The sequence below is a fragment of the Dermochelys coriacea genome, chromosome 5, assembly GCF_009764565.3.
Source record: "Dermochelys coriacea isolate rDerCor1 chromosome 5, rDerCor1.pri.v4, whole genome shotgun sequence".
NCBI lineage: Eukaryota > Metazoa > Chordata > Testudines > Dermochelyidae > Dermochelys > Dermochelys coriacea.
The window spans coordinates 12,882,263-12,904,123 of NC_050072.1; the positions used below are offsets into that span (position 1 = coordinate 12,882,263).

At 44.6% G+C, this 21,861-nt stretch overlaps 1 protein-coding gene across 1 annotated transcript; it reads left to right on the plus strand.

Annotated features, from left to right (window-relative positions):
• Positions 1-406: 406 nt before the first annotated feature.
• HAUS1 (HAUS augmin like complex subunit 1) lies at positions 407-20,769 on the plus strand. The gene is made up of 9 exons (XM_038403364.2): positions 407-553; positions 7,327-7,501; positions 10,745-10,880; positions 12,278-12,412; positions 13,318-13,441; positions 14,964-15,029; positions 16,486-16,557; positions 18,841-18,888; positions 20,463-20,769. The coding sequence occupies exons 1-9, from the start codon at positions 533-535 to the stop codon at positions 20,544-20,546; spliced, it is 861 nt and encodes a 286-aa protein (XP_038259292.1). The 5' UTR covers positions 407-532; the 3' UTR covers positions 20,547-20,769.
• Positions 20,770-21,861: the final 1,092 nt, after the last annotated feature.

Below are 21,861 nucleotides of genomic sequence, written 5' to 3' on the forward strand. Positions count from 1 at the left end.
ACAAGTTTTTGTGACACCATGTCAACGCGCCAGAGCATGGTGATGGGTTTCCTGACAGCATCAATACATTGTGATACAACAGTGGTGGAGTCTTTTTGGGCGGGGGGGCGGGGGAGGACACGACGAGACGACCATGTCCTGATATGGTGACAGGTTCCCTGCTGGGGACTTGTTACTGTACTGTACCGTGACATGGGGTGTTTTTTTTTGCAAATTCTGCAACATTCTTCTTGCCCCAGGCCGAGCAAGGTGAGGCCCCTCCTTGCAGACAGAGAGAGGGTCGCAGCCCAGACAGCTCGTGTGGCGTCTATGGGGCAATGGGAGCTGCCACCAGCCGGTCCGTCCCTTCTGGGCGTGGTTTAGGAAGGGGGCGGGGCCTGAGAGCGGGAGACCGGCTGCGAACTACAACTCCCAGCAAGCGCCGCGGCCCTGAGGTCATCGGCACGGGCCTCGGCTCCCGCGGGGCCGGGCGGGGCGGTGCGCGGAGGATGACGGGAAGGAGGCGGGAGGAATCGGAATTCGGCGCGGCGGGATGGAGGAGAAGCTCCGGCGGGTAACGGTCACCGCGCGGGCTGGGCGGCTCCCGACTGACAGTCCCCGCGGGGTCCCCACAGGGAGGAGCATATCGGGCCCGAGTCCGCCCGGCATCGTCCTCCATCCCCGAGCCCCCCCTCCCCCCCGCCGGCTCCTGGCCCCCGGCGCCCTCTGGCCTCTTCCTCGCAGTGCGGCCAGGGCCTCCCCCACCATGCCTTCCCGCCCCCGGGGTTTGCCCCGGCTCCCCGCTGTGCGCTCCCAATGGCCCCCCCCCGCCCCGGTGTTGGCCCCCGCTTCCCCCCCCCCCGACGGTCACCCCCCCAGCTCCCTGCTGTGCGCTCCCAATGCCCCCCCACCCTGGTGTTGGCCCCCGTTTCCCCCCCGACTGTCACCCCCCCAGCTCCCTGCTGTGCGCTCCCAATGCCCCCCCCACCCTGGTGTTGGCCCCCGCTTCCCCCCCCCCGACTGTCACCCCCCCATCTCCCCGCTGTGCGCTCCCAATGCCCCCCTCCGATGTTTGCCCCCGCTTCCCCCCCGACTGTCACCCCCCCCGGTCCCCGCTGTGTGCTCCTAAAGCCCCCCCACCCCGGTGTTGGCCCCCGCTCCCCCCCGACTGTCACCCCCGTCTCCCTGCTGTGTACACTCATTGCCACCCCCCAGTGTTGGCCCCCGTTTTACCCCCCCATCTCCCCGCTGTGCACTCCCAATGCCCCCCCTGTGATGTTTGCCCCCGCTTCCCCTGCTGATTGTCACCCCCCAGCTCCCCACTGTGTGCTCCTAGTGCCCCCCACCCTGGTGTGGGCCCCCACATCCCCCCAACTGTCACCCCCCCATCTCCCTGCTGTGCACTCCCAATGCCCCCTCCGATGTTTGCCCCCGCTTCCCCCCCTGACTGTCACCCCCCCCCAGCTCCCCGCTGTGTTCTCCTAATGCCCCCCCCACCGGTGTTGGCCCCCGCTCCCCCCGACTGTCACCCCCCCCAGCTCCCCGCAGTGCGCTCCCAATGCCCCTGCTCCCCCCTGACTGACACCCCCTGTCTCCCTGCTGTGTACACCCAATGCCACCCCCTGGTGTTGACCCCCGCTTCCCCCCACTCTGTCACCCCCCCGGCTCCCCGCTGTGCACTCCCAATGGCCCCCCTCTGATGTTTGCTCCCGCTTCCCCCCCGACTGTCACCCCCCCAGCTCCCTGCTGTGTGCTCCTAATACCCCCCTCCGGTTTTGGCCTGCGCTTCCCCCCCGACTGTCACCCCCCTGCTCTGTGCCCCCAGCGGACCCCTGGTGTTTGCCCCCACATCCCCCTAGGCTGTCACCCCCCATCTCCCCGCTGTGTGCAGTGCTCCCCCCCCGTGTTTGCCCCTGTTTATACCTAAACTGTCACCCCCCCAGCTCCCTGCTGTGCGCTCTCAGTGCCCCCCCCAGGGTTTGCCTCTGCTTCCCCCGAGGCTGTCTCCCCCCAGCTCTCCACTGTGCGCTCTCAATGCCCCTCTGTGGTTTGTTTCCGCTTCCCCCATGCTGTCACCCCCCCCAGCTCCCCACTCTGTGCCCCCAACAGCCCTCCCCCATGTTTGCCCCTGCCTCCCCCTAGGCTGTCACCCCCCCAGCTCCCTGCTGTCTGCTCTCAGTGGCCCCCAGGGTTTGCCTCTGCTTCCCTCCAGTCCATGCCCCCCAGCTCCTCTCTCTATGTGCTCCTAATGCCACCTCTCCCCCGCAGTGTTTGCTCCTGGCTTCCCCACAGTTCCCTGCTGTGTGCCCCCCAATGCCCCAGTCCCCACTGTATGCCCGCAATGGTCCTCTGGCCCATGCCCTGGTTTTAATATATGCTCGCAATGCCTCCCTGTCCCTGCTGTGTGCTCCCAATGGCACCTCCCTGGTTTGTGCCCCTGTCCCCTCCATGTGCTCACAATGCCCCCCCTCCAGCCTGTGCTCCATCTCCACTCTGCCCCTGCCATGGGCCTCCTCTCTTCGGTGTGTGCCACCAAATATTCTCCCATCCCAGGCCTCTCCTGCTCCCTGGCGTGTGCGCTAAATATTCTCCCCTTGTGGTCTCCCTTGCTCCTAGTGTGTGCTTCAAATCCCCACTTCTCCACTGTGTGCCCCAAATCTCCTCAAGGCTTCCCTTCCCTCCCCCCCCCGCCCCCAAGTGTGCCACAAATATCCACCCATCCTATGGAATGTGGAGGGGTACATTCATAATATACTCTGTATATTACTTACTAATGGGTAGAGTCACTTGGGCTTACTTGAAGCCCTCTGACCCTTCTCAACAATTTTGGGAGATAGGAACTCTGTAGCTTATGAGCTATGTTTAACTAGACATTGTGCTTTGCACAAAAGTTTGTAGAGAAATAGATATGTGCTCAGGAAGAACAGGGGATGCAGATTCCACATCCTACTTCAGTAGCATAGGCTGGTGTACACCTATGTTATCCTAGATAGTGCTTTCCTATCTCCTGTTTATATGGAGCATTAAACCAAAAACGCTTCTTTCTTAGTATGATTGTAACCAGAAGAAAGGAAGGGGAATGTTTTTAAAACAAAGCAAAGTCCCATTAAAAAAGTAGTCAGCCCCCCAAATTGTGTGCCTTAAATGATGTCTGGGCTGGTAGCCTTGGTAGATTTAAGGTACTGTACTATTAAGATAGTGTTATACCAATAAAATAAAAACCAGCAGGATCTTATTAAAGGGGAAAAGGCAAAATGCCACATTTATTGTAAATACAGAAAGAATCATAGTAAGCAGTTAGTTATAGCTATAACATTCCATTTAATTTCATATTTATTCACACATTCATTCATACACACACAGACACAGGTTCTTCAAGGTTGTTATCATAGTTACCAGCCTTAGAGTTGCTTGTGCCAAGCCACTGACCAGGTGGCCTGGACACGAGGAAGGAGCAGGGCCTTGTTAGTTGCACATCTGATGCTCCTGGAAGTTGGTTTGCAGAATCAGACCCCAAAGTTCTCAGTTTCCAGAGTCCATTTTTATAGGAATTTATTCCTGTGCCAGTCTATGGGAATTGCTTCATCATGCTGTTGCTGAGTTAATCAGCAGATGGCACATTCCTGGTGGGTCCGTGTTGTTCTTTGGTTCTCCCATCCTTGAGGCTGTTGGGTGGATTCCAGTCTGCCCTCCAGGGGTCCTCTGGTCGTTTCCACTTGATGCCTTCTTCGGCCGATGGACACTGGATTCTTAGACTGGCACCTCCCTGATCATTCAGTTATTATCCACACCAAGCATCCATCCACATACATCCTCTATCTTTATTTTAATCACAATTGTTAACAAAGCGAGATAAATACAATAAAAGGGCAGGGAGTCTCTGTGTGCTGTTTCTATTGTTACAAAGTATTGCTTTGAGTCTCTCTGTGTGAGTAGTTGTTGTTACAAAGTATTGCTTTGAGAACAGACTCTGTCTTAGGATGTACTAACATAATTAGCAGCTTGCAAGTTTCACACAGAGAGGGAGAGAAACAGTAAAAACAAGAGAACAAAAAACAAGAGACCTCTTAATTAGTAATACCCTGGAATTTAAACTATGGGGAATCAAACTCACTTGTGATTTTTAATACAGAACTTCTTTAATATGATCCAACAATAGATCTTGTGTCAGAAAATTGTGATTTGCTGATGTAAAGCTGCCTGCAGTGACTCTAAACCAGGAGTATCAGCCTCAGGGCAGACTGTTAGGAAGCAGGGCGCAAACACCAAATTGGCTGAGAGTTCTATAATTAGATTACACCAACCAGTTATCAAGTGTAAGCTCCTCAGATGCTATACAGCCTTAACATGCAGTCACAGACAGTGCCCAAGGGGACTGTCTATCTTGCCATGCAAGTAAGCTTACCTTTGTGATAGATGGTTCCTTACACCAAGAATCACAGCGATATTCAGGTTACAGCCAGTCTCAAAGGATCAGTTACTTACCCCTCTTCATCTAAGACCCTCAGATCTTACACCAAAGATGATGCTTGTAGCCAATCTTATAATAAACTGTAGAAAATATATTAAGCAGGAAAAGGAAACGAGTTATTTATAAAATTAAAACAGGTGAACATACACACCCAGATGAGTTACAGTCTTAAGTTTCCAAAGGTAATAGAAGCTTCTGTATTCAGCAAGTTCTATATGTCCTTTGGGACCTTGGGGGGTCTGCAGACTATATCTAAGGGGTCTGCAAAAGGTGACTATGAAAATAAAGCAGCAAAGAGTCCTGTAGCACCTTATAGACTAACAGGCGTATTGGAGCATAAGCTTTCGTGGGTGAATACCCACTTCAGCGGATGCATTTTGTTGGGTATTCACCCACGAAAGCTTATGCTTCAATACGTCTGTTAGTCTATAAGGTGCCACAGGACTCTTAGTCTGGGTCTGTAAAAGCGGCAAACACAGCTACCCCTCTGATACTATGAAAATAAAGTTTCAATCAAAAGTATGTGAATCCCCCACATGCAGGTCAAAACCTGGAAGTGTTGTCATTACCATAGAAGCCCACAGTTTAGCACCCTTTCTCACACTACGTCAAATGCTGTGCCAAGAACACGCAACATTTATAGTTGAATTCTGTTCAGTCAGGTTTCAGTCTAAGACTTCTACGGTAGAGGTCCACGTACTACAGGTTGAATTTCGAAAGGGGTCTACATCTCCATTCAAAATTTTTTAGGGGTCCACAAATAAAAATATGTTGAAAACTACTGCTTTAGGGCTAACCCAGGCTAAGAGGCTGTGGACCTCTTGTTTATGCTTAGAAAACCTTGCCCTTCATACTTTAAGCAGCATAGAGATCCAGTTCCTTCTTGTTAGGTGTCTTTCTCCCCCTCCTCCATTGTGCTCTGAGCTGCAAACTCAGCTGATGGGCGGAATCCACTTGCATGGCTTGTCTTTAAAATGAGGGATGCAGAACAACCAACGTCTTTTGTCCTCTTTAATGTCCCACGATAGTCCATCTGTAGGACATAGGACGGGATGTAACACCTTCTGTTGGAAACCAACACTTCACACTGGTTAATGTCTTTCTACTATCTGGTGATTTACGGTCAGAGAGGCTCACAATACAAACACTCAAATATCACCTTACAATATGGGATATAGATGTTATAAATGAAATTAATGCAGGCAGCAACTCACAGGCATTCAATAAAGTCTAAAGACATTCTTGTAATTCTTGTAAACAATACTAATCCATATACGTAGCTGGATGCAGTCTGGCTCATCTTTGTCAGTGTTCCGTTGAGACATGGGGACTTTGTCAGGAGCTAACACTGGGTTTGCCAGCATCACATCATGTTGTGCCAGGTTCCTGTCAGGAAGATACATTCTATTGTCTGTCGATGGACCCCTGGAATTTTTGTAATATTTCACTACAATAAAACCTCATTGCTGTACGTTTCCAGGAGGTCTGGCTTTTCCCCTAGGACTATAACCTTGCTTTCTCCAGTATGATTTAGGATGAAGGCCACTGATTAAGTGAGAGCTACAAAGCGCAAGGTCAATATTCTACTCTGGTGGGAGTGCAGAAAAAAGAGTGTGCCTTTTGAACTCTCCAAGTTCTGCTTGGTCTGTTGAGGTGAACAAGGGTGTTATGAAAATGGGTTTTAGATTTCATAAAGATATTTTGAAATGACTTTTTAAAATCTCACACTTCTTTCCAAGGATTTTGTTTATGAAGTGTCTAGTTCATGCTGCGGTGTTCATGTGGTTTGTTTGTAAGCTGAAATCACTGCTAATGTTAAGTCTCCCATTTTCTGGGCTTTTTTTCTGTGGATTCATACCACATTTAAATTCAATATAAAACCATTTCAGGCTAACCTGACTGGAAGAATAGTTCAGTGATTAGGGCACTACTCTGGGATCTGGGAGACCTAGGTTCGAATCCCTACTCTGCCACAGAGTTTCTATGTGACCTTGGGCACGTCAATTAGACCCCTGATCCTTAAAGGTATTTAGGGTCCTAATGCTCCTGGAGGAAGTTTGAGGATCTGGTCCTTTGTTCCTCATTTGTAAAATGGGAATAATAACATCCCCCTATTTCACAGGGCTGTTGAGAGGGTAAATACATTAAACATTGTGGGAGGCTGAGATACTATGGCAACAGGAGCCACAGTGTGTTCTGCCTCTTTGTCTGGCTAGAGCAGATGAGCCAAACAGCTTCTAATCAAGGCTACAGTTGAAGTCTGAAGAAAAACTATATCTAACACCACTTGCTGGCGAGGTAACTGGGTTGCCTAAAAGCCAATTATGGTTTTAAAAAATTTCTTTAAATATGAATTAAAGAACTGCATTCAACCACAATGTAACTTTAGAAACTGTTTAGGCTTATCTATGTTAGCATGCCAGACAGTTTTGTATAGTATTGGAAATTCCAGACTGTTAGATTTTACCAGATGTTGTCTACTATTTCTTTGTCTTGAGAGTGTTGTCCTGAAATCTTATCCCACTTCGCATGTGCTCCTTCATGGTTGCAAAGGGTGGCATGGATAAGCATTCATGCCGTGCTCCCCGTCAGTACCCAGCCAGGGCCAGGGAAGCTAATGATCTAACCAACAGACTAAATTTGGGGATGAACCCTGTGCTTCCAGTATATATTTGCGCTTCTACCATTGCTTCAACCAACGATAGTGCAACAATGGAAGATCCCCCCCCCCCAAAAAAAGTCTAGTGAAGACAAAACCCCTCAGACAGGAGTAGGATTTGTGGTTGATGGCTCTACATTCCAGTCTCTTGCCTGATATTTAATTCCAGTTCCTTAAATTAAACCATTTACATTTTTTACTCCCACTTTCCTGGCAGGTTACTTTATGGCTAAAAAGGACATTTGGGGATCAACCCATTCCACAATACGAAGTGAATTCACGGACTGTTGATATTTTATATGAACTTGCGGAATGCAATGAAACCAGAGACAGGGATGTCTCCCTCGTGATAGATGACATGAAACAGAAGACTGCTGAATATGAGTCGGAAGGTGAGTGTGGAGCTTCAAACTCCAGTTACAGTAAAAACGCCTTTTTCTAAGTGACACAATAGGGTTTGGGTTTCTCTTTTCTATTCACTGTAATATCTTATAAAAAGTGTGAAAAAGTAGCAATAGGCTAGGATTTTCCTGAAATCCAGCTATATGTTGTCATACACTGCGTACACAAATACTTTTCTCCCAACAGTGACATCAGATTGGCCCACAACAATTTCTTAAATCAATTTGAGCAGACTGTAAAGGCTGACAAGCAGCTTAGCTGCTAAACTTCCTACACTGCCAAGCTAGATGGCACAGCACTGAAATAGTGATACTGTATGTGCAAGGGTTGGGGTCAGGGATAGTGTTGATCTCAAGTATCTGAGCCAATGCTAATCTCTAAGGGAAGCAATTTAGGATTCTGAAACAGCAGCGATGTTATTTAGCAACTCCTTAGCTAATCATAGGGAGTGAGCATTGGATAAAATGGAGAACAGCGATCAGTATTTCTTGAGCAACCCCGCAGCTCAGGCCACCGTAATCATTTTTATTTTAACATTTCATATACTAATAAATATCACTTGCAAGGTTTTAATTAGGTAGGATTCTATAAGTTTATGATATCATAAGAATTCCGATACGGTATGCAGGAGAATTTCTTTCCTAATCACTCCCAAAAATGTGGTGGTGGGTTTTTTTTGTTTTTCCCCTGTGTAGTCTCCCAATGAATCATAGAATCGTAGGACTGGAAGGGATCCTCGAGAGGTCATCTAGTCCAGTCCCCTATGCTCATGGCGGGATTAAGTATTATATATACCATCCCTGACTGGTGTTTGTCTAACCTGCTCTTAAAAATTTCCAATTATGGAGATTCCACAACCTCCCTAGGCAATTTATTCCAGTGCTTACCTACCCTGACAATTAGGAAGTTTTTCCTAATGTCCAACCTAGCTTCTTGTCTATCCTGAGAGGTTAACGAGAGCAATTTACCTCCCACCTCCTTGTAACAACTTTTTTTGTACTTGAAAACTATTATCATGTCTCCTCTGACTTTTCTTCTCCAGACTGAAAAAATTGGATTTGTTTAATCTTCCCTCATAGGTCATACTTTCTAAACCTTTAATCATTTTTGTTGCTCTTCCCTAGACTTTCTCCAGTTTGTCCACATCTTTCCTGAAATGTGATGTCCAGAACTGGACACAATATTCCAGCTGAGGCCTAAACAGCACGGAATAGAGCGGAATTACTTCTTGTGTCTTGCTTACAACACTCCTGCTAATGCATCCCAGAATGACCTTTTCTTTTTTTTGCAACAGTGTTAAATTCTTCACAGATATTTAGTTTGGGATCCACAGTGACCTCCAGATCTCTTTCTGCAATACTCTTTCCTAGGCAGTCATTTCCCATTCTGTATGTGTGCAACTGATTGTTCCTTCCTAAGTGGAGTACTTTGCATTTGTCATTATTGAATTTCATCCTATTTACTTCCAGTTTGTCCAGATCATTTCGAATTTTAATCCTATCCTCCAAAGCAATTGCAGCCGTACGCAGTTTGATATCATCCGCAAACTTTATAACTGTGCTCTCTATGACATTATCTAAATCTCTGATGAAGATATTGAACAGAACCGGACCCAGAACTGATCCCTGCAGGACCCTACTTGATATGCCCTTCCAGCATGACTGTGAACCACTAATAACTACTCTCTGGGATCGGTTTTACAACCAGTTATGCACCCACCTTATAGTAGCTCCATCCTTAGTTTGTTCATGAGTTTGATCATGCAAGACGGTATCAAAAGCCTTATTAAAGTCAAGATATACCACATCTACCACTTCCCTTCCCACCCCACCCCGCCCATCAAGAAGGTTTGTTACCCTGTCATTGAAAGCTATTATGTTCAACTTGTTCTTGACAAATCCATGGTGACTGTTACTTATGACCTTATTATCTTCTAGGTGTTTGCAAGTTGATTGCTTAATTATTTGCTCCATTAACTTTCTGGTATCAAAGGGGTAGCCGTGTTAGTCTGGATCTGTAAAAGCGGCAAAGAGTCCTGTGGCATCTTATAGACTAACAGATGTATTGGAGCATAAGCTTTCGTGGGTGAATAACCACTTTGTCAGATGCATGCTTATGCTCCAATACATCTGTTAGCCTATAAGGTGCCACAGGAATCTTTGCCGCATTATCTTTCTGGGTACTGAAGTTAAGATGACTGGTCTGTAATTCCCTAGGTTGTTTGTATTTCCCTTTTTATAGATTGGCACTATATTTGCCCTTTTCCAGTCCTCTGAAATCTCTTCTTTCTTCATGACTTTTCAAAGATAATTGCTAATGGCTCAATATCTCCTCAGTCAGCTCCTTGAGTATTCTAGGATGCATTTCATCAGGCCCTTGTGACTTGAAGACATCTATCTTGTCTAAGTAATTTTTAACTTTTTCTTTCCTTATTTTAACCTCTGATCCCACCTTATTTTCACTGTCATTCACTATGTTAGACATCCAATTGCTACTAACCTTTTTGGTGAAAACTGATACAAAAAAAGTCATTTAGCACTTCTGCCATTTCCACATTTTCTGTTATCGCCCGCCCTGCCCTATGCCACGCCCTCCCCCCCCCCCCCAGTTGAGTAATGGGCCTAACCTGTCCTTGGTCTTCCTCTTGCTTCATGGATTCTCAAGGATTTACTGCACTGCCACCCCCTTCTGACAACAAAGTTACTTTATGACCCAGGGTGGGAGAAGGGGCCGCAGCCTGAGCCCCGCCCCAGGTGGGGGTTCAGCTCAGGCTTTAGCTTCAGCCCTGGGTCCCAGCAAGTCTAATGCTGCCCCTGGTGACCCCCTTAAAATGGGATGGCGACACACTTTGGGGTCCCGATGCACAGTTTGAGAACCTCTGTAAATGCATTTGTAGAAAGTTTTTGTGTTATCCTTTATGTTGCTAGCTAGTTTTAATCTTGTTTTGTGCCTTGGCCTTTCTAATTTTGTCCCTACATACTTGTGTTGTTTGTTTATATCCATCCTGTGTAATTTGACCTAGTTTTCACTTTTTGTAGGACTCTTTTTAAGATCCATCCAATAGATTGTTTATGTTTACAAAATGGAGCACAGCACATTGAACCTTCAACTGTGTCTTTTGTGTCGGGTTAGACTGTAAGCCCCTTGAAGCAGAGACTGTGTATTCTACATGTGTACAGTCCCATGCACACCTGTGATGAATATTAAATGAAGGTAACTATTTGGTTTTTCAGTCAACTATCTACAGGATCTTCTCATGGAGAGTGTGAATCTTTCCTTCAACAGTCTCTCTAGCGCAGGCACCAGCTACCTGAACGCATTGGTAGATAGTGCAATGGCGCTTGAAACAAAGGACACTTCCCTAGCAAGGTAATTCTTCCACAGTTTGCTGAACTCTGGGTCAATGGTGTCCAGCCTTCTCAGCATGAGGCCACAATCAGTACTCTGGGGCCAACTTTCTGCCCTGTGCCACTCATGCAGCACAAAGGGAGTGGAAAGCACCTGCCGTTCTGGGGTGGGGGAGTTCCCAGTGGATGTAGAGATGAAATGGCCATCTCCTACTCCTCCCTCCCTATACTCCCTGTGGCAGGTCAGGGGTGAGGAGAGGGAGTAGTTGAAGGATGCTGCACTCCAGCTATCCCCTGCTGGCATATGGTCCCTCCCTGGGGGCTCTTATGCTAGCTGGCACAATTTACAGCAGCTCCCAGTCTACTCTAACTTGGACTCGGCAAAAGAATCAGGGAGCTGTAACTGGCTGCTCATTCCCAGCTTCTCTTTTTTCCCCTCTCTTGGGCTGCTCTGAGTCCATGTGTGGGGGTGGGAGCCATCCTTTGCTAGCCACTCCCATAGGCCCAGACGGAGCCAGTCTAGCTGCCGTCCTGCTCTTTCTGGGGCCCCCACAGCCAGCAAAGAAGCAGATAATGGAGTAGTCAATGTTACTCTCACCTCCTACTCCTGTGGTGCAGCAGGTGGCCAGCAGGGGCACTGTTGAGCACTTGCAGAAGGGAAGGACCCATAGCTGTTCCCTGGGCAGCTGCAGTGTTTAGCTGATTCAGAGACTTCTGAAGAATTGCAGGTTGTAGTTTCAGGGGTTGCATTTTCAATTCATAATTAAATAGACTTTTCCTATTTAACGTAGTCATCGTCAAGAGCCACGGGTTGGACACCTCATTATTTCAAATCTGATTCCCTAAAACCTGCCAGGGTCTGCCCAGCCCTTCATCCTTTTGGAGAGATTTAAATTGAGTATTTGGCTGTGTACCCTGCGTAAATTTCTCAGATGAAACCATATGAAAATGAGGTTCAGTCTGGCTCTCTTAATAAAAGTAGGGGTTTTCCATATGCCTTTAGCTAAAATGTCCCTTTCTGCCTCTGTTCCTCTCCTTCCTACTCCAGCTGTTGTGCAGTGGGGTGTGCTCAGGCTGCATGCCATCATCTGTCCCAGAAGTGGTTGCAGTTCAGTTAGTGCATGTTTATAGCTTGTGAAATGCTTCATGAAAAAAGGAGCTGTATACATGAGTATTGCATAGCAATTAAAACGTTAAGCTATTTTGAATTTTATGTACATTGTCAAACACTGGCTTAGAGAAGTTCTTAGCTATTTGGATTGTAAGATAGGTCTATCTAAACTATCAGATTTGCCATTATTTGAGAACAAACCTACAAAAAGTTTATGGAAAGTGTGAAAGAAAATAAGTGATTATATGACCCTGAGCTTCAGCAGAGTTGACTTCTAAACAGATCAGTGAAATCTCTTGTTTCATTAGCTTTATCCCCGCTATCAATGATTTGACCTCGGATTTACATGCGACAGAATCGAGAAACAGAGAAATGGAGCTTGAATTGACCACCCTTAGGAAAAAGCTGACTGCAGCTCTGGTGCTGGAAAAACATCTCCAAGAGTGAGTAGAGGGGGAGAAAGGGAAAGAGCTGAATGGGGTTTGCTGGTCCCCTGTTCTCAGCAACTTTGTCTATGAATAGTAACAAGGATATCTGAACATTCAGTTCAATATTGCTCTACTTCACAGCAATTTAAACCACTAGTCAAGGTCCTTGCAGCAAATTTACTTCAAATAATCAAAAAAGGTTTAAAAATCCTAAGCCTACAATGACATAATTTAAATATTATGGGTTGAATAGTGCTCACAAGTACGTGCCTGCATCTCCCATTTATTGCTTTGTGCATAGGTTCAAAGTGAGCATATTTTTCTGAGCATGAGCAGTGTTGTTTAGTGGTAAAAATAAAGGACTGGGTTAGAACAAAAAAGATTCCCAAGAAGAATCTTCTTTAACCAAAAGATTATAAAATTCCACTAAGTCCACCAGTGACCTCACCATGCAGATTTAATTTACATTGAAGTGCTTGGATACTACAATGTGCGGCACTACAGTAAACTCTAACTATTGTGGCACTGAGAGCAGCAGTAGCATAGTTAATGTTGTAGAACTAGCATTCCTGGGTACTTGTCCCAGCTCTGCTATTACTGCACTGCATGATTTTAGTTAAGTCACTTAACAGTTGTATTCCTAGGTTCTCCACTAAATCTAGTATAGTGACCCACTAAGTTGTTACGAGTTTTCCTGCAGATGCCCTCCTATTAGTAGGGATATCCTAGGGTCTTGGGGATCTGTGGGGTATCTGTGCACATGGAAATCTCATCCCACCAATAGACTGAGCTGGTGGAGAGACTGAGTACAACTCAGTTTTCTGCTTCATTTTGTCCTTCCTGTGGGTGTTTTCTTGAGCGTATTAATTTGGCTGAAGGTTAGTAAGCCACATATATTCACCACAATTTTCTTCTTAAAGAGACCTTAAAAAAACAGAAGAACATCTGGCAATGGAAAAAGCCAAAGCTGACAGCCGAACCCAGAACATGAAGTTCCTGAAGGATAAATCTGAGGACTTTAAATTCAGGATCAAGGCTGCAGAGGTTGGTGATAAAAGTCTTTTACCAGTATTCTTAAAGGAATATGTGACTATGTCAAAGTGGGCCCCAAAATGTATGGTTTCACTACTAGTTAGAGACATCTTTGGAGCTTCTTAGCCTCCAAGAGGGGGAATCTCTTACAGCTGACACTTGAAAATAAAGTATGGTTGGTCCCTGAAAGGAATCAGTTGTAACTGATCCCCAATCACCTTTCCTGCAGAGCTGGGGATAAGTGGATGGATGCTGTGATGCTTGGATCATTTTGCTTAAAAGGTAACAGGGGCCTTAGGGGTTGAATGTGTCCACTGCTGGAGTGGGGTGCAAGTAGTTGCCCCAATATTTTAAAGTTAGGGAAGTTCCTGCTAATCATATATAAGGCTATGATTTTGTCACACAAATATTTAGTCATTTCAAAATGGGGGGGGGAGGGGGAGGAACCATACTCACAGAAAGGTTACTATCTGAGGGTGTGGGGGTTGAAGAATGAGCTCACTCCACAATGGTGGCTTTATTAAATTGACTTTAATGATTACCATGAACTTTGCGACTGCTGTGCCAAAAATGTAGCCTTAGTTGTATACTGGGAGGACAAATGCAAATACTTAAGCAAGTATGTAGCTTTTTACTCACATGAATTGACCAATTAAAGTCAAAGTTGCACATGGGCTTTAAGTGTTGGAGGACTGGGACCTTAAAGCAACAGTTACACGTAAGTAAATTCAGGTCCCCCGTTGCTCTTATTCAACAGAAAAATAGCTATTTTTCTAGTGTTCCTTGATATAGAATCATAGAAGATTCGGGTTGGAAGAGACCTCAGGGGGTCATCTAATCCAACCCCCTGCTCAAAGCAGGAACCTTCATAAATTTGGGGAACCTTCATAAATTTAAAAATGTATAAGCATGGATTATAGTTGAATTGCTCTTCTCATTTGTCTATACAGATGATATCCGAGAGCATGTTCTCTTCCAGTGTCATGATTTTGTTAGTTGTACAGTGTAACGTGCATTGCATATTGGTTACTTGACTGATTCTGAAACCCAGTGTTGGACTAGTTAAGCACTATATGAGAAATAAATTTTCCCAACCCCCTTATGTCGCAAGTAAGGGTGAGTGTTAGAGGCCACTTTGACAGAATGACTACATACGATAGTCTGGCAATTTTGAGGGATAAATGTTCTATTAGTATGATGACATTTTACTAGGTAAACCTACTCATGTCCTCTCTGAATGCTCTAGTCATGCTGGTTTTCTAGTAGGTATATTGCTGATTATGCATGTTTCGTTAGCCACTGACTCCACAGTTAAAGCTCCTTGGAGATTAGCACTTAAAACAGCCCTAAATTCCTGCTATAGTTAACTGTTTTTTCTTTTTGCTTGCTTATGTTAAAATACAAGTAAGCATCAAAATATCTCTATGCATTTTCTGTTTAAAGTTTTGTGATGAATAATGTATTGTACACTGTCTGCTCAGTAGAGGAGCAGGATGTGCTGTACAAACTGAACTGTGTTTTTTTTCTCTTGTAGGAACAGCTTTCTGCAAGCGGGATGGATCCTTCATTGACACATCAGTCATTAGTGAGCCTCTCAGAGGTGGGTGTGTTGTGACAAGAAGGACATTTCTAAAGTGGAGCATGTGAATCAGCTTTTGTTTGGATAGTTTAAGGAAATAACATTTCTCCATATGGATACTGGAGTACATGTGTATGTTAGAGATGGGCCCAAACCAACATCCCTCATACAAATGCCTCTGATATGTGGGGGTGTCCAAAATCTAATCTGTGATCCAAATTTTACATCCTGAGGCCACCTCCAGTTTTATGTGAATATAACATTTTTGGATATAATTGTGAATACATAAGACAATAATGGTGTAATTTGTTAAAGGGACACTGTCACAATACTTTTATTTTTTAAAAACATGTTTCCTGTGTTTCTAATTGTGGATTGTCCAGCTCTTTGCTGCTGCACATGTCTGTCTGAGTCTGTTCTTTCTACTGTCACAACACTAATATCACCATTTTACCATAACCGAGAGAATTCCAAACTTGAAATGTGGTTTTTGCCATTTGTTGTTTTATTTCTTGCTTATTAGTTAGTTTGATTGATGAATATAGCCTAGTCAGTTTCACTTTGTGGATGTCATGAACTAGCATTGTTTGGCAGTATTTGGATTGCAAAATGTTGCAGGAGAAATGCTGGTTGAAAAATATTCCCATTGAAATCTTAAATTTAAAAAAATCATAGAAACTTCTATGTAGGTCTTGGTTTTGTAAAACTTTTGTTTTCTCATAAAGCCTAAATATGGGGGCAAGTTTGACTTGACAGTGTTTATCTGTTTTGCAGAGTGCAGAACAAATGTTTGGGGTGGAGGGAGTGTAAATTACTGCATCATAGGTTTATCTTTGATTTTCAAATAGCTTTAGTGCTGGTGAAAGTTGCTTGATCAGTAACCCTCAAGAGTTAACTCTTTCCTTTGTGCACTGAATGGGTACAGCACCAAAAGTGGTGGTGGAAGGTTCCCCACACTGTCCCACCTATGTGGCTCAGCCCTGTTCTGTCAGGGCAGCCTCTAGGTGTTAGTGTGTAACTCATTTCTTCATGATCTATTCAGTCTTGGCCTGTGCTGAGATCACCAGCAAGGGTCTCAGGTAGTACCCATTGCAAAGGTGTTTTTCTGTGACGTGGACACCTGTCCACTGGGTTCTACATTGAGATCAACATCTCCTTTCACAGAGACTAGCGAACAGCCATCAAATGGTACACTGTGTTTAAAGACCTTGTATTTTTTCGTAAGGGTAATACAAAAATTTGCATTTTTTACTTCAATATAAAACTTAACTGGATTTGACTAAATAAAATTGTTGGAATATTAAATCCTGGGAAGAGTTATAGATCCTTAATCAGAATTACAGCAACGATGGGCTCCCTTAAAATCTATACAGAATAAAACATTTGGAAATTCATAAATGGTTTGTTTTACCGATTTGCATCACTTATACCAAATTAGATTGCAGAAATATAACCTGGTGCTTTGCTGTGTTCACAGAAACTGACTGAACTAAAGCAACAGACTGTGCCTTTGAAGAAGAAACTGGAGTCCTATTTGGACTTAACTCCTGTAATTATTTTTACTACTACCACTACTATCTTCTAGTATCCTAAATGTGTATGTGTGTATATATAAGAAAATGGAATAGCTTTCTCTTTAGGTGCTATACTTAGGCATTAATTTCACTGTCAAATTAACTTCAGGGGGGTGGAGGTTGTGTTTGTAGCTGAAATATTTTATATGTAGACAGACATCAAAATGTAAATAAATTCTGTTGCAATGAAGTTGACAGGCTGACAGTTGTGCTGTTTCTGAACTCTGTGCATGTCCCTTAATGAATTGTCCTAGACGAAGGATTTTGCTTATACAGAAGACTGTTTAAATAGTTTCAATAGATAGATTTTGCTCTCTCCTACCATAATGCATGGGAATCGAACTCAAATAAACTGGTTGGATAAGCTAGGCATCAGGTGAATTATCTGGAAAAGTTGAGAGGAAAACAAAAATCTATGGCACAGTTATTTTCCAAAGACTATCAATAATTTTAAAAGGTATATACATCAAACTTCGAATCTGCTGGTACATACCACCATTACTGTTACTCATGTATGTAGCCGTATAAATGGTTACAACATTGTGCAGTAGTTAGAGTTCAGTTAAGGGAACCTCTGTAAATAACTGTACAGTAATTCAAAGAGATTAGAGACAACAGTAGTTTATAAATCTACAACGTGAGAGGTATCCAAACCCTTGCTTTGTATGAAGTGGACAGGTCACCTGTATGTGTTGTTCAGGGGACAATCTAACTGCAGCACTTGCAGAACTCCTCTGAAAGTGAATGAAAGAAGCAATTCATGTTCCTTTCTCAAATCAGTAGTGAGGGATTCTCCCTCTTGGACATAAGGAAGATGCTGTAACAATTGGGGGGTAGCACTGTGATTTATTAAATGAACCTATGTGTGGAGATTCACAATTCTACTCTTGTATTTATCTGGCCCCATTCTTGTAGTCTCTAGGCGACTCACAATCTTTAATGTAATTATCCTCACAGCACCCTGTGAGGTAGGGAAGTGCTATCATCCCCTATCCCAGATGGGGAAATGAGGTACAGAGCCGTTAAGTGACTTGCCCAAGGTCACATGGGGAATCTGTGCTGGAACAGGGAACTGAATCCAGGTCCTCAGCTAATGCCCTAACCACTGGACCATTCTTCTTGTCTTCACCAACCCGCTCCTCTCCTTGCCATGAGTTCCCCATTACACACATCCTTGCTGCAGGCCTGACTCTGTCACCTTAGATCAGTGGTTCTCAACCTTTCCAGACTACTGGACCCCTTTCAGGAGGCTGATTTGTCTTGCGTACCCCCAAGTTTCACCTCACTTAAAAACTACTGCTTAAAAAAATCAGACATAAAAATGCAAAAGTGTCCCAGCACACTATGACTGAAAAATTACTTCCTTTCAAATTTTTACCATGTAATTATAAACTAAATCGTGATTCCTCTCCCCCGCCCCAGGTTATGAAACACTGATATAGCATACAGAGCAGTATAAACAAGTCATTGTCAGTATGAAATTTTAGTTTGTTCTGACTTTGCTAGAGCTTTTCATGTAGCCTTTTGTAAAACTAGGAAAATATCTAAATGAGTTGACATACCCTCTGGAAGACCTCTGTGTACTCCCAGGGGTATGTGTACCCCGGTTGAGACCCAGGCCTTAGATGTCCATTGCTACCCCTGCTACAAAAACAGAAAGCTTCCTGCTGTGTATCATTCCTGGGGAAGGGGTGGGGCCTGGCTCTATCCTAGTCCCCAGAGGCAGTTTGCTTGGTTCTGTCAAGGGACTCGAGGCATCAAAATTGGCTTTTATTCTTCCCATTTTCCCTATCTTGCTTTCAGTGAATGTGGAGGGCTCGGCCTCCCCTGCCCCTCAGCCTTTGTGCTTCTCTCACCGCTGGCTGAGTGCCTGAGATGCTGAGTGGGAGAGGAATGTTCCTACAAGCAGGCTATGTGCACATGTGGGCACCTTCCTATTCAGTGTCTGGGCTGCAAACACTGCTGGAAATGTTTAAAGCCAGGCTCTCTTGATCAACAGTTTTGCAAATTTCCTGGAGATATTTCTTTTAACATTAGGCCTCGTAACAGCTCTTTCAAAATCCATTACATTTTGGGTTTTTCTATCTTTAATTGCAGCACTTTTTGCATCTTGGGGGAACGCACAGAGACCATTTGTTTAGTCCCCACTCCTCTCCTATCCTTTATTAAAATCTTTTGGATGAGGAGAAACTCTGTGTTTCAAGCTGAAATAGGACTGTTGCTACTTGCAGTTAACATGCCATTTTTCTTCCTTTTAGAATCCTTCTCTTGCTCGAGTGAAGATTGAAGAAGCAAAGCGGGAGCTGGTAGGAGCTTTTGTTACTTACAGAGATTTAAATGGACACTGTCACTTCCCTAAAAAAATCATCTAAAACTCCAGTGTTGCTAATGGTTAGGTTCGGGTTCATCTGCCTCAGATTCTAATCTTGATGCTCTCCAGAGATAAAGATCTGGGTAAAAATGTGGCTCAGATTAGATAGAAGTGATTCTTGTTGATAGGGAGGAACAAATGTTAAAGGAAGGCCCAGCTTTTCAGAGTTATTTAGATGCCTTATTCTCACTGCAATCATTGGAAGTTAGTCACCTAAATAGCTTTGAAGAACTGTGCGGAAGTTTTGCGCCGCTTTTCGCTGAAATGGTTTGCAGTCTCTAGGCCCTTTTGGATACATCACTCACTGCTCTTGGATTCTCAGAGGGTAGTTATGGCCTGTAATGCATTTTTTTAATCAGCAGCTGGACAGGAGTACAGCTGGACAGTATATAAAACAGACTATGCAATGGTCATCCATGCATTTGTCTCCTGCAGGTTTGATTGCTGCTAAGTGCTGTGTATATGCTAACTTTTGAAGTCCACATGGGACTGCAGCTGCCCTCCTCCTGGGTGTCATGGACCAATGTACAAACAAAACCTGTGCTTTAGTTTTTGCACTAGCTTCCTATCTGCTTCTAGATGCAATTGAAGGTGTTGATAATCATTAAAGCCCTATACATTCAGGATCACAGTTATGAGACCATCCTTCTCTTTGGACTATACTACTAGGATCAATGGTGAGGCATTTATTTCATGAATTTAATCCCTCTTCACCACTGGTCGGGCTTTCTCAGGTGAGAGTTTTATCACCTTAGTAATTTGCTTTGACAGCCTATCTGTGTCTAGTAATCCTTCCGAGCATGATGGGAAGCCCACCACATATGACTATCATTTTGCTGGTTTTGTGCATATGTGTGGAATTTGTATGTTAATCTCAGTAATACAAGAGTACAAGGTTCTCCAACATTCACGTTCTGTGCATCACATTGTAAGAGATTGTGTCATGGACTCTCTATTCACCCCCTATTCACCAGCTGCTTGGTTCTAAAAATGTTGCATTCCAAGGACCATGAGGATCACACAGCATGGACCAGTGGGTGTCAGTTGGAAATAATTACTGTGATTTAGCCTTTTAGGTTCCTGGCGATAAGCTCTCTAGACATTAGTATAACAAATAAGTTTGGCTTGTTATAGTCCATAAATAATGGATGCTTTATTAGGGTTTGATATTTGGAGATTGTCCTGGGAACAATGCAACATTGCCATAATATTTAAGAATACTGTATATCTTTTTGGGTCATCATTTGGATTAGTAGTGCTAATTTTGGCTGTTTATAATGACTCATTTTTCTCTATTCAAGAGCTGCTAAATGCTATTATATTCTCAACTAACTGTGCTCTGTACCGAGTACTGGTAAACATCCCACACCAATAACGCTCTTTCAGTCAGCTGGGTTAATGCATACAAATTATGTCCAATGGGGTTGACCGTTAGAGACTTATTTGTCTAATAATGATATAAAAGTTATTTGCATTGCCACTGATTTCTCTTGCTTCTTTCTCCTCTAGAATGCTCTTGAGGCTGAGTTCTCCAGTAAAGTGGACATGATGGAACTGTCAATACCAGAGCCCAGCAAACGCCGATTTACCTAAAGTCACCTGTGTGGGAAAAGGACTTCACTTTTTAAAAAAAAAAAAAAGACTTTTTGGGTTCCTAAACATGGTGGTGTATTCCACACTGTTGGGGCCTGCACACTTGCCATCTTTCTGCCAGGCGCACAGATTTTGAGGGTTTCTCATAGCTTTGGTTTTGTAAAAAGTATGTATATTTCTGTTTTCTGTCAGGTTGAATAATAAAAACAAGGCTTCCTTCTCTGCATTTTTATAAATATGAGCTAAAACTGGTAAATGACCTCCAGATGGCGACCTAATCAGCAAACAAGCTGTTTTATGTTTGGTTCAATGTCTGTACCAGGTATCTTCTGTTTTACTAAATTAGATCAACTGGGGAAAAAGGGAGGGAGGGAGGAAGAAGTTGCGGCTTGATAGAAAGCTATCTGGTTAGTCTTGGTCTCTTCTTCTACCCTATCAGGTTCTGGATCTTTAGCCTTAGAAGAGGCCTCTATTTGGTGAGTCAAGAGAAACTAGACAGCATTCGTTATTGGATCTTGTGAGATGAGTCTCCTCACCCAACATCAATCACTTTTCTCTTCTTTTCTCCTCTTCAAATCCGTTTTAAAAATGAATGTAGAGTTCTAGCTGTTAAGCCAAAGTTTAATTACTTTCCCCACTTTAACATAACTGGTGCCTGCTGCAGACATAGATTGAAGTGACTGACTTGGAAGGCACTGAGAGTAGTAGTAGGGCACTGACAGTAGTAGGCACTATAGCCTATTCAAACCCTGGAGCTCGCCAACAAGGAGGATGCCTTTTTCGGTGGGATTGACGGCTGCCTGCCATCACCCTGAGCTCAGTGCCTCATTTCATAGAGATCACTTAACAGCCTTTGGCTGGCAACAGCTTTCACTGCTCACCTGGGTTGAATTTGAATCAGTGACCTAGAGCTGAAATCTCCTAATACTGACCTCATGAGGGTCTCCACTTGGCCTGCAGTCTAATCAAATTAGACTGTATCAGAGGTGGGCAAACTACGGCCCGCGGGCCCGTCCTGCCCGGCCCCTGAGCTCCCAGCCAGGGAGGCTAGTCCCTGACCCTTCTCCCGCTGTCCCCCTCCCCTGCAGCTGCGCGGGCAGCGTTCTGGCCTGCCACTCCTGTTGGGCAGCGCAGCAGCATGGCTGGCTCCGGTATGGTAAGGGGGCGGGGAAAAGAGGAGTTGTATAAAGGGTAGGGGGTCCCGAGAGGCAGTCAGGGATCAGGGGCGGTTGGATGGGGCGGAGGTTCGGGGATGGGGCAGTCAGGGGATGGGGAGCAGGGGGAGTTGGATAGGGAGTGGGGTCCTGGGGGGGCG